The sequence below is a fragment of the Hypomesus transpacificus genome, chromosome 18 (genome assembly GCF_021917145.1).
Source record: "Hypomesus transpacificus isolate Combined female chromosome 18, fHypTra1, whole genome shotgun sequence".
Classification (NCBI taxonomy): Eukaryota; Metazoa; Chordata; class Actinopteri; order Osmeriformes; family Osmeridae; genus Hypomesus; species Hypomesus transpacificus.
Genome location: NC_061077.1, coordinates 11,027,270 through 11,045,406, shown reverse-complemented (window position 1 = coordinate 11,045,406; position 18,137 = coordinate 11,027,270). Strand labels below are relative to the sequence as shown.

Genomic DNA, 18,137 nt, shown 5'->3' with positions numbered 1-18,137 from the left:
TAACACTTAAAATACTCCCTTGCACACGACTCTCTTCTATATTACAGTGTTCCCATCAAAGGTGTCACAACATCAAAAAATAGCAAATGAAGCACAGGGCAACCTTTCTCTGCAGCCATTGGCCAGGGAACATGCAACACACGCTTGTCTGCTAGCCCTGCTCAGAGACACCCGGCTAATGTACTCTGCAGCCAGAGGCTTTCTCAACACTGTTTATGGAATCACTGAAATCCCTCTGAAAGCAGAGTTCCTACATTTCATTGCCAAACAATGACAACAGGCTCTCCTTCAGAGTGGCCATTCACGCTGCATTCCGTAGAGATGCTTGGCAGCTACGATACTTAGTCGGAATGAGGAATATTTGAAAATAGTTACAATTTCTTCCAAACACTCAGACGACTGTATACATTATGAGATGGTACCCAGCTCTAAAACGATCTGTCTCTGACAGCCCCTCCACTCATCCATCTCTTCCCTCCCTCACCCATCCCACCTGGTGCTCTTTCTCCATGTTACCCCCTTCCCTGTGCCTCCCCCTCCCCCCTCTCCGACACCACCTGTGCACGGTTAATCATAATCAGCCACGATCACTCACTCTATAATGGGGCGACCATTTTGCATGGTCCTGTGGCACAGACAGTTGCTCCCATGGGCTGCAGACAGCTTCACTATAAACAGACTGCAGGGCTAAGCACATGGCTGTCTGGTGAAGCTAACTCCTCTTCTTGATGACTCTTGAGTTCCATAAAAGTCATATGAAGAGCTGTAGAAAAGATGTACTGAAGTGGACAATCTCATTTCTTGTATGCCTTATGGTCTTGGCTACCAAGGTTGCTTTCTTGAATTTTCCCTTCCTGTTCTTTCATGAAATCTGCAATGATTTTACAAATATTTTGTTGTTTATTATCACAAAGAAAGGAACCGCTTTAGCCAATTTAATTGTTTACAGTTTTTCACAATTTCGAAAACACATTTCTTGAAACAGTCACCCACTTTTCTCAAAACTGTAAACACAAAACCTCATCTTCAAGCACTATTTACAAAACCTCTGAATCCCGTTGCGAAATGAAACTTTCGCCTTAAAAACAGATTTACCTGTGCTCAAAATCAAACACTGCTCTCAAATCATAAAAAATTTGATCTTATATACACTATCAAGCAGTCAGTAAACAATACACCAAAAAATAGAAAACACACTGTTCAAAACATATAGTTTTCAGGGAGAAGTACAGTTTTATGTAATCTCATCTCAATCTCTTGTCTTTTGATGAACAAAAACATGTTCTATCATAGTAGCTCAAAATTGATCAGAAATTATTACTCTGCTTTGCTCTTTGCAATTTGTTTGCTCTTTCTCCTCCTTGTACCCCTATACAGTACTGTACCCTGCATCTCACTACTCACAATTCACTCTTGTTCTTTGTTGATATGAACCTGCAACCAGTCTAAATCTATTAAGCACTCAGTACTGTTACAGTGACAAATGGAAAGCACAATGTTCAGGGCCACACAATTTGTTCAATGTACAGTATACAGCCTACAATGCACTCTACTATAGTATACAATACTACAGTAAAAGGGACAACAATCTAAGGAGTAAACATGTGATCAACGTGCTTATTCTTGTCTTTGGGCTGGGTTAGGCCAGAGCACTTTGTCGACATCACAAGCAATATTTTCTCACCTTCAATAATCTGTTTGCTCTCTGAACTGGCTTATATTGGTTGGGTCACATCATTTGAAACAAGTGAAATCAATTTTGAGTTGTAGTGTTTAGTCAATTACATGTTTTCACTATTTGTATTTGATTGTTGCCATTTGTGTTTACCAGTATGGATGACATGTGCATTAGAGTGCACAATGTGTTTTAAAAATAAGAATGTGTTTAGAGTTTTGCTGAAAATTCTAAGTGAGATCTGCAAATTGTGTTTTACCATGTGAAATGGTTAAGGTATTGACAACAGACAGGCATGAGTTCAGGCAACTGAGAATTTTGTTCAGCCAATGGGTTTTAGAGTTTTAGCAATTGAGAAAAACTGTAATTGCAGCCTATGTATACTGAATAACTTTAGAGCTGGCCTAGGTTTTAGGTAGTGATATTAACCAGATCTGTACTTAAGTACAGGATGAGTTTCAGTCATTATAATAGGCTTGCAACTTTTCTTCCAATAAGTGTTCTCCTTGACATTGTCACAAAGGACGTGGGAGGAAGCTAGGCAGGTTATTACCAGAATTACCTTTCTGCACTATTTAATAAACTCTGACAGCTGTTGATGAGGCTTCCAGATAGTCCTTTCCAGGTCTCCAAGTCATCAAGAAAGGATATTTACTTAATTGGGCAATGCGATTCACATGAATGTATTCGATAGGATTTGACAGTCTCCTAGTGGTGAAAACACTAAAGTACACCCTTGAGTCTGACTACCGTAGCTGTCTGGTACCTGAAGAGAAATAAAGAAATTCCCAAATTGTGGTTCATCAGGGGAAACACACTCCAAGTAAAGTAATTAGCAGTGGTTTAGTACAATTGGTCAATCATTAAAACTTGATCAGAACATATCACTAACCACGTTGAGGTTTGATACCACGTTCTGGCACTGACACGTTTCACTTGTCAATATAGATATAGTTTGTTGTCCTACAGCAAAGTACTTGTGCCCAAGGCCTGTCTTCCCACACACCAGATGGTAGCAGGCTCAATGTCTGCTGAGGCTGGTTATTCTTACCACTCTGAGGGGGCAGAACCATGCCCTTTGATGAAACGCTAATATACATTACAGACGACAGCTGTATATGTGTATATGTGTGTCTGCATCAATACGTCTGTGTCTGCATCTATGGGTCTGTGGGTGGGCGATGGATGACACCTCTGATAAAAACAGCAGTAGCCAAAGTTTCAGAGTCAGAGCATTTTTCAATGTTTGGAAATTACATACAGGTGACGTGTTGGTCCTGGGTTGAAGTCATTTGCACAGAATCTTGATCCACAAAGTGTAATAGTAAGGCTGTAGTCTAATCATCTAAAGCTGAACCCTAAATATTTGTGCAAGTGCAAGTTTTGTGTGTTTCGAATAAAGAAAGAATTAATTTAGAAACATAACTTCCAAAATGCAAGTATATGGCAGAAACCCTGCCTGACCACCAGGTGTCAGTGTGTCCTCAGATTGCACCGGTGCTAGTCTCCTGTGATGGGTGAAATGAGGACATTTCCTCTGTCTCTGGAGTATACTTCCTCTGGGAAATTACTCAACTGTCTAGAGGGGATTTCTATCTTCGAACAACCTCTCATTCTTTCCATTCAGTCATCTACATCGATCTGGCAACACCGAATCCACAGGCAAAGACAAGAAGACAATATGTATTTCAAAAGAGTGTGGATGAGGTTTACTTAAGATATGCTGGAGACCAGATGTATTTCAGCCAACAGAAAGAAGGGACAATGAGAGCTGAGTGTACCCTCGTCTGGTTTCACTTCCGCAACACATCTGATTTCCTCTTAAATCACAGTTCACTTAGATCTCACCCCAAAAAAACCTCCATAGAAAAACCAACACCACCATGATCAAAACCAATAAAGGAAACAAAAGATGATTACCTATGATCACATCAAGATAGGTATGTGTATGTGTCTTTAGTGGGTGTTTTGGTGGTTAAGGGCAACAGAGCTCCTTATGTTTTCAGGATGGATTAGAAGGATGGAATGTGTGTGTGTGTGTGTGTGTGTGTGTGTGTGTGTGTGTGTGTGTGTGTGTGTGTGTGTGTGTGTGTGGGTGGGTGGGTGGGTGTGTGTGTGTGTGTGTGTGTGTGTGTGTGTGTGTGTGTGTGTGTGTGTGTGTGTGTGGGTGGGTGGGTGGGTGGGTGGGTGTGTGTGTGTGTGTTTTGGATGCGTATTGAATGTTGCCCTTGTGCATGTGTGTGACCAAAATAATCCATACAAATAAGAAGTATGTGTTTTCTAAACTGCAGTACACTTCCACAGAACATCACAAGCACATGCATCAACAGTGACTATAAATAACAGTGTATGTTCTACAACAGAAAATAGCAGACCCTTTGCTCTCCTTGTCACAAAGCATACCAAAATGTATGTTCATTACCATGGAAACAGCAGTTAACTGTGGCACTCATCTTAAAAATAATGGGAGGCAGAGTTTTCAAAGAGATTCTCATACTTCAGCTGTCCATTAGACAAAATTGGTTTGAATTAAACTTATACTACTATAAGTAAGTATTGTTACTATAATAAGTATTGCTATCACCTCAGTGCATTTTAAATAAAGGGTAATCGATCAGCATTAGATTGAATGGCTTGGTGCAGTTTGGAAATTATGAAATGGCATGGTATTAATGTAGTCCAGTCCTGATGATGGCCAACATGAGCTAATATATAAATATATTCGTATCCTTCCTTCCTGACCCTAACTTGCAGTGTTGTTTTCTTGAGGGTTATGTGCGTTCTGTCCTGTACTAAGTAAACTAGTGACATTGTTGAGAGAATTTCATTTTGCAAAGGGTTAGGGTTAGAAACAGCTCAAATCCCTGCAGTGTGATTTCCTGTGTTAGGTAAAGCAGTGGGGTGGGATAAAAGTCCACGGCCTTACACAACTATGTATTACATTAACATGTATTCATTTAGCAGATGCTTTTATCCAAAGCGACTTCCAAGAGACAGCTTTACAAAAGTGCATAGGTCACTGATCATAACACCGAGATATCCACAAACATTGCGGGTAGCCAAACATGAAGCATACATTGTGAAAAAAACATGAGGTAAAACAAGTTACAATTAAACAACATGAATCTAAAAACAAAACAAAAAAAAGTGCAAGAGTGTACCTATAGAAAAGCAAACAACAGTAAAAATATTGCACAGTGAGTACAAGACTTTTAAATCAGTTACAGCTAACCACCAAGAGCAACAAGTCTCTAAGTAAGAGTCATTGTGATCCTGGAGGAAACATAACATAATGTCCAGCAAATCATTCCTAGGTACCATTGTATTCCTGGAACAAGTCCGTATGCGTTTTCTTGAAGGTGCGGAGACAGTCAGTGTCTCTGATGGAGGTGGGGAGTTGATTCCACCACTGGGGGGCCAGGCAGGAGAAGAGCTTGTGTTGGGACCGGGCGGTCTTGAGCAGGGGGACCACCAGACGGTTGTCAGAAGAAGACCGTATAATAATGTATAATAATATTGGTGTCACATCCCTATCCACTGACAAAATTTTGAATAATAAACAACCCTACACTACAACAACACTAACCCTATCTCATAATAACTCAAGTGTGTAAATTGAGCAAGGTAGCACAATGGTAAGTTATTTTGGTTTGAACTGGTAGGATAACGGTATGTGTGTTGTACATCTCTCTCTCCCTCTCTCTCCCTCTCTCTCTCTCTCTCTCTCTCTCTCTCTCTGTGTGTGTCTGTGTCTCTGTCTCTCTCTCTCCTCTCTCACAGACACACGCACACACACCTCCCCTCCCCTGCCCACCCAACCACCTTATATCAATGATGTCATTATTTTCTAACCGTAGAGGGGAGGGGACTTCGACCCTCTAACGGCCGTCTCTTCTGTAACCAATAGCAATGGGACGCAAGAATCTCAAATGCTAGCAGTAGACAAATGGGTGGGTCTTATGTGTGTCAGTTTCGTTCCTTGCCAATCTACACCCTGATTAGTACACTGCAACAAGGGAAGGGCAACAACGAAAAGAAAATAAACGGAGTATTTAAAATTTGAAGACAGACGAGGGGAGAGGTAAATATAATTTGCTCAAGTGTTTTTCAATTGAATTATGTTTCATTACATTTAACGTCAAATATGAGACGGCTTTTAGAATCGGTAAAGTGAGTTGTGAGCTCGGATAGAAAAATAGGTGGCGGCTGTTTGAACGCATGTTTAGCCAAGGGATCAACAGATTGACAGTCCCCACTCGCAACATTTATTTCGAAGTTATTCCCAATTAGTTCTTAGATTTGTAGCTATCAGGTTTTGTAATTTTAGCGAGGTTATCTCGCGGGCACACTTAAAGTGTCTCGACTCGTACAAAATACTACATTGAGTTCACCGTTCATATTTTGAGAAACCGTCGATTACAGCTCCGCATTATTGCCAGAAATAACCATCTGTGTGAATGCACATTGTTATGACTAAATTAAATGATTAAAACTGGACATTATCGTAGTGTCCAGGTTACTTAGGTTGTACTGGATAATTATGCGGCCCACTCAAGCCTACATCCTGAAAAGTTTCTCGTTTCGGTCTTGTGGGAAACCTGTTTGGCTAGTAAGGTAATTGTGGTATGTTGTAGGCGTTTCGAGTTACAAATATACATTTATAAATCAAACACTTCCAAACCAGTCACTTACTATAACTAACCATTTACCTTATTTGACCATAAGTTGCTTATATCGCCGCAAACTGACGTATCTTACAAACAGTTCCCGGTCCCGAGGACATTCCTCTCCCCGAGTCGCCGCTCACCACACCCTTCGGCTTCGGTAGCCGTGTTTCTGAACGTCCATAGCATGGTCGCAGTCTTCCCTTGCCAGCAAGATTTGTTGCTGGATCCAGCTCCGTCGTTTATTTGGCAAATAGCCTAACATATGCTTACGCCACACATGTACAAATTGTCCCAGCGACTTGAAAGACTACTACAACCCAAACGAAACCCCAATGAACAGTGCAGACATGAAGGCGTAGTATGCTACAATGACCAACGAGGTTAGTTTTAAGTTTTAATAGGCTACAGTAGTTTCTATGTATCAAGTTAGGAGGTTCAGAATGATGTAATTGTAGTAGAACAGCTGATTGCTGACCAAGCAATTCACATTTGTCGTTGTCCACCAAGCAATTCACACGACAACATTAGGCTACCCCACACGCCCTCACACATTCAATGGATGTAAAAGCTTTTATCATAATTAGCACTACAGCATAAAAGATTAACCAACATACACAGTGTACTGTACTGTCTCGTTTAGTAATGTATGATACACATAGTCCCATCTCTACACAGTTTATTTGATGCCTTTGTTTTCCTTGACTATCATGAATAGTAGGCTAGCCTATGCAATATCCCCTAAAAAGTCCCCTAAAAATGGATTATTCTTTTCCACAGTTGCTTTAGTTGTTGAGGTTGTTTGCGATGGTTGAGTTGCTCAATGGGTCAGTGTGAAAACATGAGGATATTCTGGTCCATCCACAGCCTGCCCCACCCTAGACCCAGACTTATACCCTGGGGTGCTATCACTGTGCTGACCTGTTAAAGAATATTGTCTGGGTGCAGAAGCACATTGCTAGATCTTAGAGCTGTCTACATCTATCTAGGTCGTTAGATTCTGTCTGTGTTGTCTTTGAACAGAAAGTGGATTTGTGTTGGTTTGGGAGGTCACAATCAAGTTTCCAAAGCAACCGCTATGTTTAGAAAGTAACCATCCAATGTTTGGTCTGCGATCTAGGGTGGCTTCTTCCTCGTTTGTTCTCCTTATCTTCCTTCCTTGCCCTCGGCCCTTGTCTTCTCCTGCAAAACTTCCGGCTATACTTCCTGCTAGTCACGTTTTTTGCACTGTGTAGGTGTGTGTCCCTACAATGTATGTGTCAAGCTGTTGTCCTTGTGTCTGCTGGCAATGATGTGTGTGTGTGTGTGTGTGTGATGTTGGGTGGGGGGAGAGGCTAGCGCCTTAGGATACGGAACATTAGCTCCCTGATGGTGACATCACACAGGAAACAGGAAACAGGAAAGAGACGGGGACAGAATGAGAGCGGCGATGAGGAGTAGCAGTCCTGGTCGTGGTGAAGGAGACACTTTTGTTATACTTTTTTTTTTTTCACTTACAAATGAACTGCATAGTAAAACTAGGCCATTTCTCCCACTGAGGGAGCAAGGGCAGGGCAGGAGAGAGTGTGTCTCTGTGTGCATGTGTGTACTGGAGGAATAGGGTGTCTTTCTGGAGAGATCATTGCTTCATCCAGATCCTTATTAGCCCCTTTCCCAGTAGAACATCGTGATTAATTCATCCATTATTTATTTCATCTCATGGAATATGAATCAAAGCAAAGCCCATTTATGTGCGTTGTTTCTCGTCAACAGAAACTGATGTCATGTCTCCCTTTACCCCTTTTCACATTTTCAGTCACGTGTCTCCCTATTGCAGTTTCTCTATCGCTTTCTCTTTTTCTCTGTCTGTCGGTTCTGTCTTCTTCTTTTTCATCGAGAGCTTGAGGGCGGATGAATGGATACATCTCAGTTATGTTTTTTTCCCTTCAGTCACCAGCGCTGAGACGAGCCGTGTGATGCATTGGGCTGGGAAATAGTCTCTATGGCTCTGTCCTATTTCAGTCCTCTCGCGCTCTCCGCCAGCCCAACGGCCTTTCATCTGGCATCCCACTCAAACCCTACATCCTGCACAGTGCCGTCCATAGCCCTCTCACACCGATGGCACTGTGGGCCTTGTTCTGTCCCCACCTGTTCCATGTCCACCTGCTGCTCGACTGGGGCTGTACCTGTACAACCACAACCTAGGGCACCGTCCCGTCGTGTGTCGATGACGTTGTGATGATGGTCTGCTGAGCGCTGGAGAGATGAGATCATGATGAAGACAGGAGGATGTGAGGCACTTGTCTGTCATTGATCCAATCAAGTGACAGTTGAGTTGGCACCTCAGGCTCAGGGAAAGGAAAATAAGAGGTGTGTGTTTGTGTGTGCGCATACTAAGCATTGAGTCACTCATGGATAGGCTGAATGAAATATGCTCCCTGATGTCGTTCCAGACATTTTCCAAATCTGCATCTTTGTGTGGGCACACTGGGCAGCATAGTGCATTCATGCTGTAATCTGCTGGGCACACTAAAGCTGGGCAGAAAGTGGAGGAGGAAGGAGTTTCAGAGTGGGGATGAGAGATTACAGTGGAGGGGGGTGGGTGGTGTGTGTTTGAGGGGTGGGGGGGTGTGTTTTAGGGGTGGGGGGGGTGTGTGTTTGAGGAGGGTGAGAGTTGGGTGAGACATTCCTCTCAACTTGTTGCCATGATAAGGCTAAAACTCACCAACCTGACGGTTGCCAACAACAAGGAGGGCTTTAGGACCCTCCTTGAAAACAGCTCCATGTCTGCTGTTGTGGGTGAGTGGGAGCCAGAGACTAGGCCTATACCTGGGTGATTCAGAAGGCAGATCCTATGCTGGTCGTTGACAGGTTTGGAATCTATCAGTGAAGGTGCGACCATCACACCAGAGACCAGAGACCTTCTTTAACAACACACGGTTCTAACATTTCTTTGCTATTTTAAACATCCGAATTCTTATCAGAGAAGAGGTCAACTGTTCTTGTGACCAAGATTGTTTGTTGTTCTTGTGACAATCCCTGTCGGCATGCTGGCTTGTGTTGCTACAGTGGAAACTGTGTTCCAGCAGTTTCTTAAGTCCAAGCTTGTCCAGTCTGAAAACAGTATTGCCTTGTCTGTTCCACACAACAACCAAGTTGATTTAAACATAGTTCTTGTCCCAGTTCCAGTTCATGCCCTTGACAGAGTACCGCACCGCCCAGGCTAATTTATTGATTCGTATCGCAATGTTGAGGTTGTATTGTTTGTAACTTTGTAAACACTGTGACAGCCTGGATAAATGATTCTCTTAAACTCGATCTCTAGTTCGGATGGGGCCAGCTAACGTCATAATACACAACCCCTAACATGGTCCTGTTTGCCCAAACCGTGATACCATACAATACTCTACTGAGAATTCCTGTACCTTTTATTAGAACTCCTAGAGTTCAAGTATTTGTCAGGGAATCTTGTTTAGGGTTGATAGACAGATCTGCCCTCAGGAGATGGTTCAGAACTCCATCACTTGTCTGGGGGTCAAATTAGAGATAGTGAGATGCGAATATCCCAGAGAAAAAGGGTGTACCAGATAAAATTTGGGAAGAAATCCGGGTGCATAGTTTCTCACATCACTGTATCAGTAATTAATGTAGCGTCACGGCATATTATTTAGATTGATCTGTTTAGTCTAATTATTAGTAGAGGCCGTTTTTCTTTTGATCTAGTTTGATTCCTGAAAGTGTTTCTCGAGCGCTCTCATCTCTGCTGTTGTCAAGGCCCGTTGTCAAGTCTGGGAGGCAGGCAGGGGAGTCACATGATCACGGAGGAGGAAGATATAAACTTTAGGCACCAAATTGCTTCAAATTAAAAGTGGTGAAATTCCAAAGACTGACAATTTGATACACACATCAATTTAATTAACATGCCATGCTGCCATAAAGTAGGCTACACTAGAGAAACAAGGATTTTTTGTTGTAGGTATATTAATTGTTGTGTGCTTCAGAACCAAAGACATGTATAACTATGTAGCACATTGAATTGCAGTAGGGGTGAATCATGCCATCGTGCATTAGTAGTTGGCTGACATGTAATGTAGGCTATTTTTTTATGTTTCGGACCGTTGGCAATGCATCGAGATCTGTCTCCCATTGTGTCAGAAATGGAGATGCAGCCTACATGTCTAGGTAATAAGTCTACTGATCCATTAGTGAGAATGGCTAAAGGGACTTGGGGACTGGAGCTGAAAACCCCCTTTCACCCGTCCACTGTTTACTGTGTCATTGAAAAGAAAAGCAGGAAGGATATGTATTTAAAGTCATGTGGACTAGGGGTCGCAGTTTGATGGGTCTTACAGTCCACACCTGCTGAGTCACACAGGAAGAAGACCAGTTGTGTGTGTGTGTGTTTTAACGTGCATGCTCACCATAGATGGCGGAATGAGAACTTTGGCCTCTCCTCACACTTTGTCTGAATCACAAGATTATTAAATGGAGCTAGCTTGGCAAAGAGTAGGCCAACTTCTTTCTCGGTCGTTCTCTCGCTCTTGTTCTCGTTCTCTCTGTCTCTCTCTCTCTTCCACACACACAGATACAGGCCACCCCCCATGAGTCAGATCATGTGACTCATGTGAGACGGCTACAGAATTTGTATGTTGGCCAACCCCAGACACTGCGCCCAGTCATAGTTCACACCACATATTACTCTGCATTGTTCTGCCACTGACTGTTCTTACACTGGAACCACTCTTTCTATGACAGTGTTACCACTAACTCAAGAGTCTTGATTTTTGACATTGACACACATTCCAATGTTTGCAGCCCGGTAACCTAAAATGTGCTCTAATAGGATAGGGCGGCCATACTTTTAACTCGCACCTTTTATAAGGAGGGATAGGCAGCTTTTATCTGGACACATTATTTGTCAATGTATTGCACAGTGCTGCAGACACCATTTTGATATTTTTACTGTAAAATAGTTTGAAGCTTGCACATGCCTAATGACACATTCCTAATCACCCCAACTTTCTTCAGTCCTCAGGACACACCCCCTCATACATCATTAGGTCATAAATGACATATTGCGAGATCATTAAATATTAAAAATCAGCCCAGCAGCTGATAATTTATGCTCCAGTCAGTTTTGTTACTGAAGGAGATACATCATGGTGCCAAGGGTTTTTTCCATGTTGAACTAGAAGGTTGATCGAAATGCGAATCAGCTACTTGGTTTAGCATAGCCCCAGGGCACTTTGACTAGCTTGCAGCATTTAGCCCCTGCTCATCCATCATGCTACACTAACAGTCTACTGACAACATCCCTATTAATAGTTATCATGTTGTTGGTTCCAGCTAACTCCAAGTGGAAGACAAAATGGAAGCACTCACTGCAGCTCACATGGAGGATCCACAATAACATCTGAGGACTTGGCCCTCAATGTTGGGTCTTTTGTTCCATCTTGCTACAGAATCATCAAGGATGTGTTTTCTATTTGGTCATCATCAGCGTAGATAAACAAGCCCTTCGACGGTCGAATGAGTTGAATCTCCTGCTGTGGCCGATGTGAAGGTTTGAAACTGTCAGATTTAGGTTTAATGGAGACAATCCAAATAAGGAGAAATCCTTTGGACAAGGAATGTGTCCTGCTGTTTCCATGGGAATAAACCCTAATCTACTCAAGTGCAGAATTCTAACAAATGCTATGTAAACCTGTCTATTGAGTGAACCTGGTTTGTTCTGTGCTCCTTTTGCCAGCCAAGCTGGTTCTAAATGACATACTGTAGGCCTGCATGTCAAATTCAAACTAATAAAGCCAGTAGAGGGCTACAAGCAAGAAGGGTCACGAATAGAGAAGGAAAAGCCACAGAAAGATAAAAGGAACATGGTCAGCCGTTCTCAGACGCCCCTGCTGGCCTTGGCGCAACACTGGCGTCCGGACAGGAAGTGGGCCGTGTTCCACAGGGCAGGGTCCGGAGGGCCGAGCTGTACTGCATCCTGTCACCTCCCACATGCTGTGGAGAACCGCACCATTCTCACAGCAACAGGCTGCACCTCGAACCCACTCACCACCCACTCACCCTGGGATCTGCACTTGTTTCTGTATCTGCGAATGCAAAGTGTCTCTGTATACTGTATAGAGACACTTCTCTCCAACACAAAATAATGTGTTGGAGAGAAAATAGCCTGTTTTGTGTGTGTGTGTGTGTGTCTGGCTGCTCGCTGTCCCCTGCAGCCTACAGTGACAGTATGATGTATGGAGCTGTACAGCAGGCTGCTATCACAGAAAACAGGTGGCTCTCTCCAGAGACAATTCAACAACAGTGGCCTGATTTACTGTGTGTGTGTGGGGGGGGGGGGGGGGGGGGGGGGGGGGGCATATGTGCGTTTCCCTGCCTAAGAATACCTCTCACTCTTGTGGCTGGAGAATGAGGCTTCAAGGCTGGGCCCTTCAATGGAAGGTCATCAGAGGACGGGCACACACCAACACACAGGGGGACAAGAGACACATTGAAGCTCCTAACTGACCTTCTCCTGGGCCAGCAGCAGGTAACAGACACATTGAAGCTCCTAACTGACCTTCTCCTGGGCCAGCAGCAGGTAACAGACACATTGAAGCTCCTAACTGACCTTCTCCTGGGCCAGCAGCAGGGATGGCTTAAAGGTTGTCTCACCAAAGCATTCCCAATCAACCGCCGCGTTTTCACCTGTAGACATGAGGAATAACGAATATGTCAAGACTCTCAACTGGCGTGTGTGTGTGGTCGCCATGGTGGATCTGAGGAGGATGCGAGTCCTGGCAGCCATCCAGACGCTTGTCTCATCACCTACTCGCCTTCTCTCCATTATTGCCAGCTAGTGGGAGTTAACTATCGATCTGTATGTGTGTTTCACTGCACCAAGTCCAAAATGAATCAGTATGAAAGGCATAAACTAGGCCCTCTAGCTGTGGTCGGTAACATTGGATTCTGGGTCGGTGTGTGTGGGGGAGGCAAAGCGATGTGTTCAGACTTCCTGTGAGGCTGCTGGGCCCATCTACACCGGCAGATAAGGAGCAGAGGTCTTCTGTGTCTCTTACTCATGCCCATATCAGATTAGTGTGCTACATGCTTGTCACTGGTTAGCCAGGTTCACCGATACTGCGAGGTTAGAGAAAGAGCAGACCAGTTGTTCTACAACTCTTCTGTGTGTCGATTTCCATGCCGCCCTCCAGCTTACCTCCAGTGTGGAACAGCAACTGTCTCACCAAACTCTGAGTTATGATGTCTTGAGGGTAGGATACTGGGGATGAGCCCCTGGCCTCGGTATCAACGGGTCTCCAGGTGGTCACTCTTAGAGAGATTGGAAATGGATGTTCAAATACATGATCCGCGCCACCTTGCAGCCTGACCAAGCACACAGCTGCCAGTGGTAAAACGCCGTGCCTCTGGACCCTGTGTTTCAGATGGCTGCTATCCGTAAGAAGCTGGTTATCGTGGGGGACGGAGCGTGCGGGAAGACCTGCCTGCTCATCGTCTTCAGTAAAGACCAGTTCCCCGAGGTCTACGTGCCCACCGTGTTCGAGAACTACATCGCCGACATCGAGGTGGACGGCAAACAGGTAGGTCCTGACCCTCTGTCTTTGTGTCTCACTCTGTCTTCTTCTCCATGGACAGCTCAGATCCGGGGTGTTTTTTTAGAGGACAAAATGGCTTGAGTACACCCATAAATGCTGTAAGAACATGGCAAGCATTGCACTGAGGAACTGACTGCAATGAGAGAGGGAGGGGGGGGGGGGGGGGGCTGCTAAGGACCACAGGACTCATGAGGGAACAACAGGAAATGGATCCCTCCACTTACTTCCTGTATGGGGTTGGAACAAGTCCCCCCTCCCCATCATGACTAATGCCTCATTTCCTGTATACCCATCTAGAAGGTCTCCAATCAGCTCACTCCCCTGTTGTTTAAACCCATACAAGTCAACTCTGTCTGTATACAAAGTACAAAACCATTGTGAGGCAGAATGGGTCGAAAATACGATCTGGGTTTGGTCTGGCCTTGTGCTACATGACTGCATAATGTACCAGAACGTAACAGCAAATATTTGATCTGGATCTTCGTTTAGCACAGTAGAGGTTTATTGGAAGGTTGTGTGATGTGCGATGACGGACGAGAATAAACTCTCTGATGTCAACACTGCACTGTTGACTGGACCAGTGTAAACCGAGCCTCAGGCCAAGTACATGGAGAAGCAGGAGGGGAACATGGCACCTGCACTGACTCCTCAGAGACACCTTGTGGTCACACAATGCCAGTGCATCTAGCAGGTCTCTGGCCATCTCGGACACCTGAACGAAATCAATGTTTTTCTCATCTTAAATGCATAAATCATCAACATCCATAAGTCTGCTGTGGTGTGTGTGTGTGTGTGTGTGTGTGTGTGTGTGTGTGTGCGTGCGTGCGTGCGTGCGTTACACCACTTGAAGATATTGTATTTATATAAAGCAGGCCAGCGCAGCCCCAGTGTGATTAACAGCCAGCAGACAGCCCAGTGTAGACTTATCACTAGCCCTGGGGAGTCAGACTAGACACTCACTAGAGAAGACAGGAGCTCTCTACCGCCCCCCCACCCCCACTCCCCTTTATTTTCCTGCTCTATTTCCCAACTCGATGGTTTCTAGCCCTTTCTGTCTGTTTTTCTACCTGACTGTAGTGACTCTTCCTTCCTGTGGCGGCTGTCTCTCTCGCTCTCTCTCTCTCTCTCCGTCTCTCTCTCTCTGTGTGTCAGGTGGAGCTGGCCCTCTGGGACACAGCAGGTCAGGAGGACTATGACAGACTGAGGCCCCTGTCCTACCCAGATACAGACGTCATCCTCATGTGCTTCTCTATAGACAGCCCCGACAGCTTGGGTAAGACTGGGACGCACACACACACACACACACTGAAAGACATCTGCGCTATAATTGGGACACACTGACATGTCATTCTCTGAGTGCTTGATGAGTGGGGTTTTGTCTTTGACAGAAGTTATACCACTCTTTTGTATGTCTTCTTATTTAAGTGGAGGAGGCAATTTAAGATCAGCACCCTCTTTTTCCCTGTGAACAAATACGGCCAATTTTTCCTCCAGAGTAAATGTGATTGGTTTAGTCCCAGAATATGGGCCGGGTATATTCTGGAACCCTTAACAAGAGACGAAGACAGTTCCAGGAAACCGCGAAAGAACATGTATTTTTTGGACAGCTGTGTTAGTTTTTGCGTCATAATAAGTCAATGTCAAACCAGCAAAGACCTCATTACTTGTTCCCCGGACTCAAAAAGACTGTGCCAACTGCCAAATGCGGTTGGCATTCATCCTGTCATATCTCCAGTCGGCATCTCTCCATCTTTGGAAAATCAGATGTCTGACTTGGGTCCAATCAGATGTGACAGACCAACGTTGTTCCTCTTGTGGTTTCAGGATCTGTCTTGACCAGGGGGAACTTCCCCAACGGGCCTTTTAAGGAAACATTAGATAATTTCCCAGACTCTGGCATTGTCTAGTCTTAAACCAGATAGCCCCGTTCAGAATGGCTTCTCCATTGAGTATGGAGTGGGTGGGTATCTGGATCACGGTGTAGTGAAGGATCATATGGACTCAGTATGGTCTGTCTGTGCCTCTCCTCCGCCCGGCAGAGAACATTCCGGAGAAGTGGACCCCGGAGGTGAAGCACTTCTGTCCCAACGTCCCCATCATCCTGGTGGGCAATAAGAAGGACCTGAGGAACGACGAGCACACACGCAGGGAACTGGCCAAGATGAAACAGGTACGCCTGGGTGTGGATCTTGGTAACGTGTGTGTCTCATATGTGGATGGTGGTGGTGTGTTTGGGTATGTGTATATCTCTTCTGCTAGTGTGTGTTGCTGTGGTAACCATGGGTTTTTTGTCCACGTGAACCTCCCCAGGAGCCAGTGAAGCCTGAGGAGGGGCGGGACATGGCCAACCGCATCAGTGCCTTCGGCTACCTGGAGTGCTCCGCCAAGACCAAGGACGGCGTGCGGGAGGTGTTTGAAATGGCCACCAGGGCGGCGCTGCAGGTCCGCAAACGCAAAAAGAGGGGCGGCTGCCTGCTGCTGTGAGAGGTGGCGTCTTCGCTCCACCCCCATCAGCCAATCAGCGACTGACGGCAGAGCCCCGTCCACCCGGCGACCTTGGAGAAAACCTTTACCCAACCGACGGCTTTGTCCTTGGACTGTATTTACCCGTACACACACGCGCGCCACAGGCGAAGATGAAAGACTCCTGTTAAAAGCAAAACAAATCAGCCTTCTTTCTTTGGGTTTGTTTTCCTCTTTGTTTTCCTGTTCTCCCTCACACACACACTCACGTTGTTTTTCTTCTTCATTCACCTGTGTTTCTCACCAGCATATCAGCCTGTCTGTATCAGGGGGGGGGGGGGCATGACTATGTATGTATGAATGGATGTATGTATTTATGTGCCTATTCTCTACATATATATATATCACTGCCATCCCACTCTGCCTCCATCTCCTGACTCCAGTATTGTTTACAGAGAGAAGGACCAAGTAGTTTCCAGCTCATCCCACAGCATACTCCAACCACAACTCTTGTTGACTCTTAAAGTTTCTTTTCCAAGAGGGAGGAACTGCTTTCCAAGCAGAAATGTTTCCCGTTCGTTTGTATTTTTTAGCCTTTGTCAACAGCCCCACAGCGACTTATGTCTTATTTAAAAACCCCACCTCTCCACATATAAATATATGGATATTTCAGTCCATGCTGATTCGGCACATTTGAAAAGCTCTGTCCTCTAATGTATTTCCCGGCTCAGTGAATCTAGTTGAACAGTGAACAACAGACACTACACTAATGCTTCAGCCTCACTGAATACCACTCTCTCACTGTGACAGACATACACTGCCACATGAACAGCAAGGCTTGTTTGCTTGGGGAGAGTTTGAGGAATGCACCTCCCTCGTTCATGGTGAGAGGGCACGCTGGCACCAGCCAGACACGGGACTATTGTCAGGAACACAATGGTTCCAGTCACACACACAAGCAGACTCAATTCTGGCCAAAACACACCAAGATCTGTTCTACCCTCTCTCTCCTATAAAGAAACAGTTCCGCCCAGAAACAGTTCTTGGTCTTCCAATATCAGATAGTCCAATTAAAATATAGCATCCTATTGGACCTCTCCACCAATCAATATCTGCCAAGTTGATTGGCATCGATGGACACAAAAAAAACCTCAGTAGTGTGCCAACTTCATCATGGTTATTATTACTGATCCAAGTAATTATCCATTTATTATACCCACACCTGCCAACCAATATACTCCATATAGAACATATGACATCTTGAGTTATGATTGGATGAGAACAACAGATTGTATAAACCAATGAGAGGGTATCAAGTGGTCGGTGTAAGTGAATTCTGATGAATCCATTCAAGTCGCCACTAACCTGAGTCACAGAGTGAAGGTATTCGCCTCATGTCTGTTCCATCCGTCGTACTGATGTATACATGTGGAGGGAGACATGAGAAGGGAGGCTGGCATGACTATCTGCTCTCCCCAGGGCAGACGCTTCACCTGCTGGGGAAGGAGAACAGCAGGGGGATGAAGGGACACCATACAGTCTACTACAGTCACTGCTTTTGTTCCACAGCTACAGTCAAATTCTTGACCTTTTACCATGTCAGATGTTCTGCAGGTGTGGAGAGAATGCTGATTGTGATGACTATTACACTTTACAAACAGGACTGGGGTGGTAGAGATTGTCTGAAGGAGATCATGTTAATAAAATATTTTTGAAATGGTATAATCCAACACAAGACTAAACCCCTTT

At 44.7% G+C, this 18,137-nt stretch overlaps 1 protein-coding gene across 1 annotated transcript; it reads left to right on the top strand.

The window, feature by feature from the left end:
• The first annotated feature begins 5,610 nt into the window (after positions 1 to 5,610).
• LOC124481059 (rho-related GTP-binding protein RhoA-D-like) lies at positions 5,611 to 18,125 on the top strand. The gene is made up of 5 exons (XM_047040827.1): positions 5,611 to 5,756; positions 13,755 to 13,910; positions 15,078 to 15,198; positions 15,965 to 16,095; positions 16,236 to 18,125. The coding sequence occupies exons 2-5, from the start codon at positions 13,755 to 13,757 to the stop codon at positions 16,407 to 16,409; spliced, it is 582 nt and encodes a 193-aa protein (XP_046896783.1). The 5' UTR covers positions 5,611 to 5,756; the 3' UTR covers positions 16,410 to 18,125.
• Positions 18,126 to 18,137: the final 12 nt, after the last annotated feature.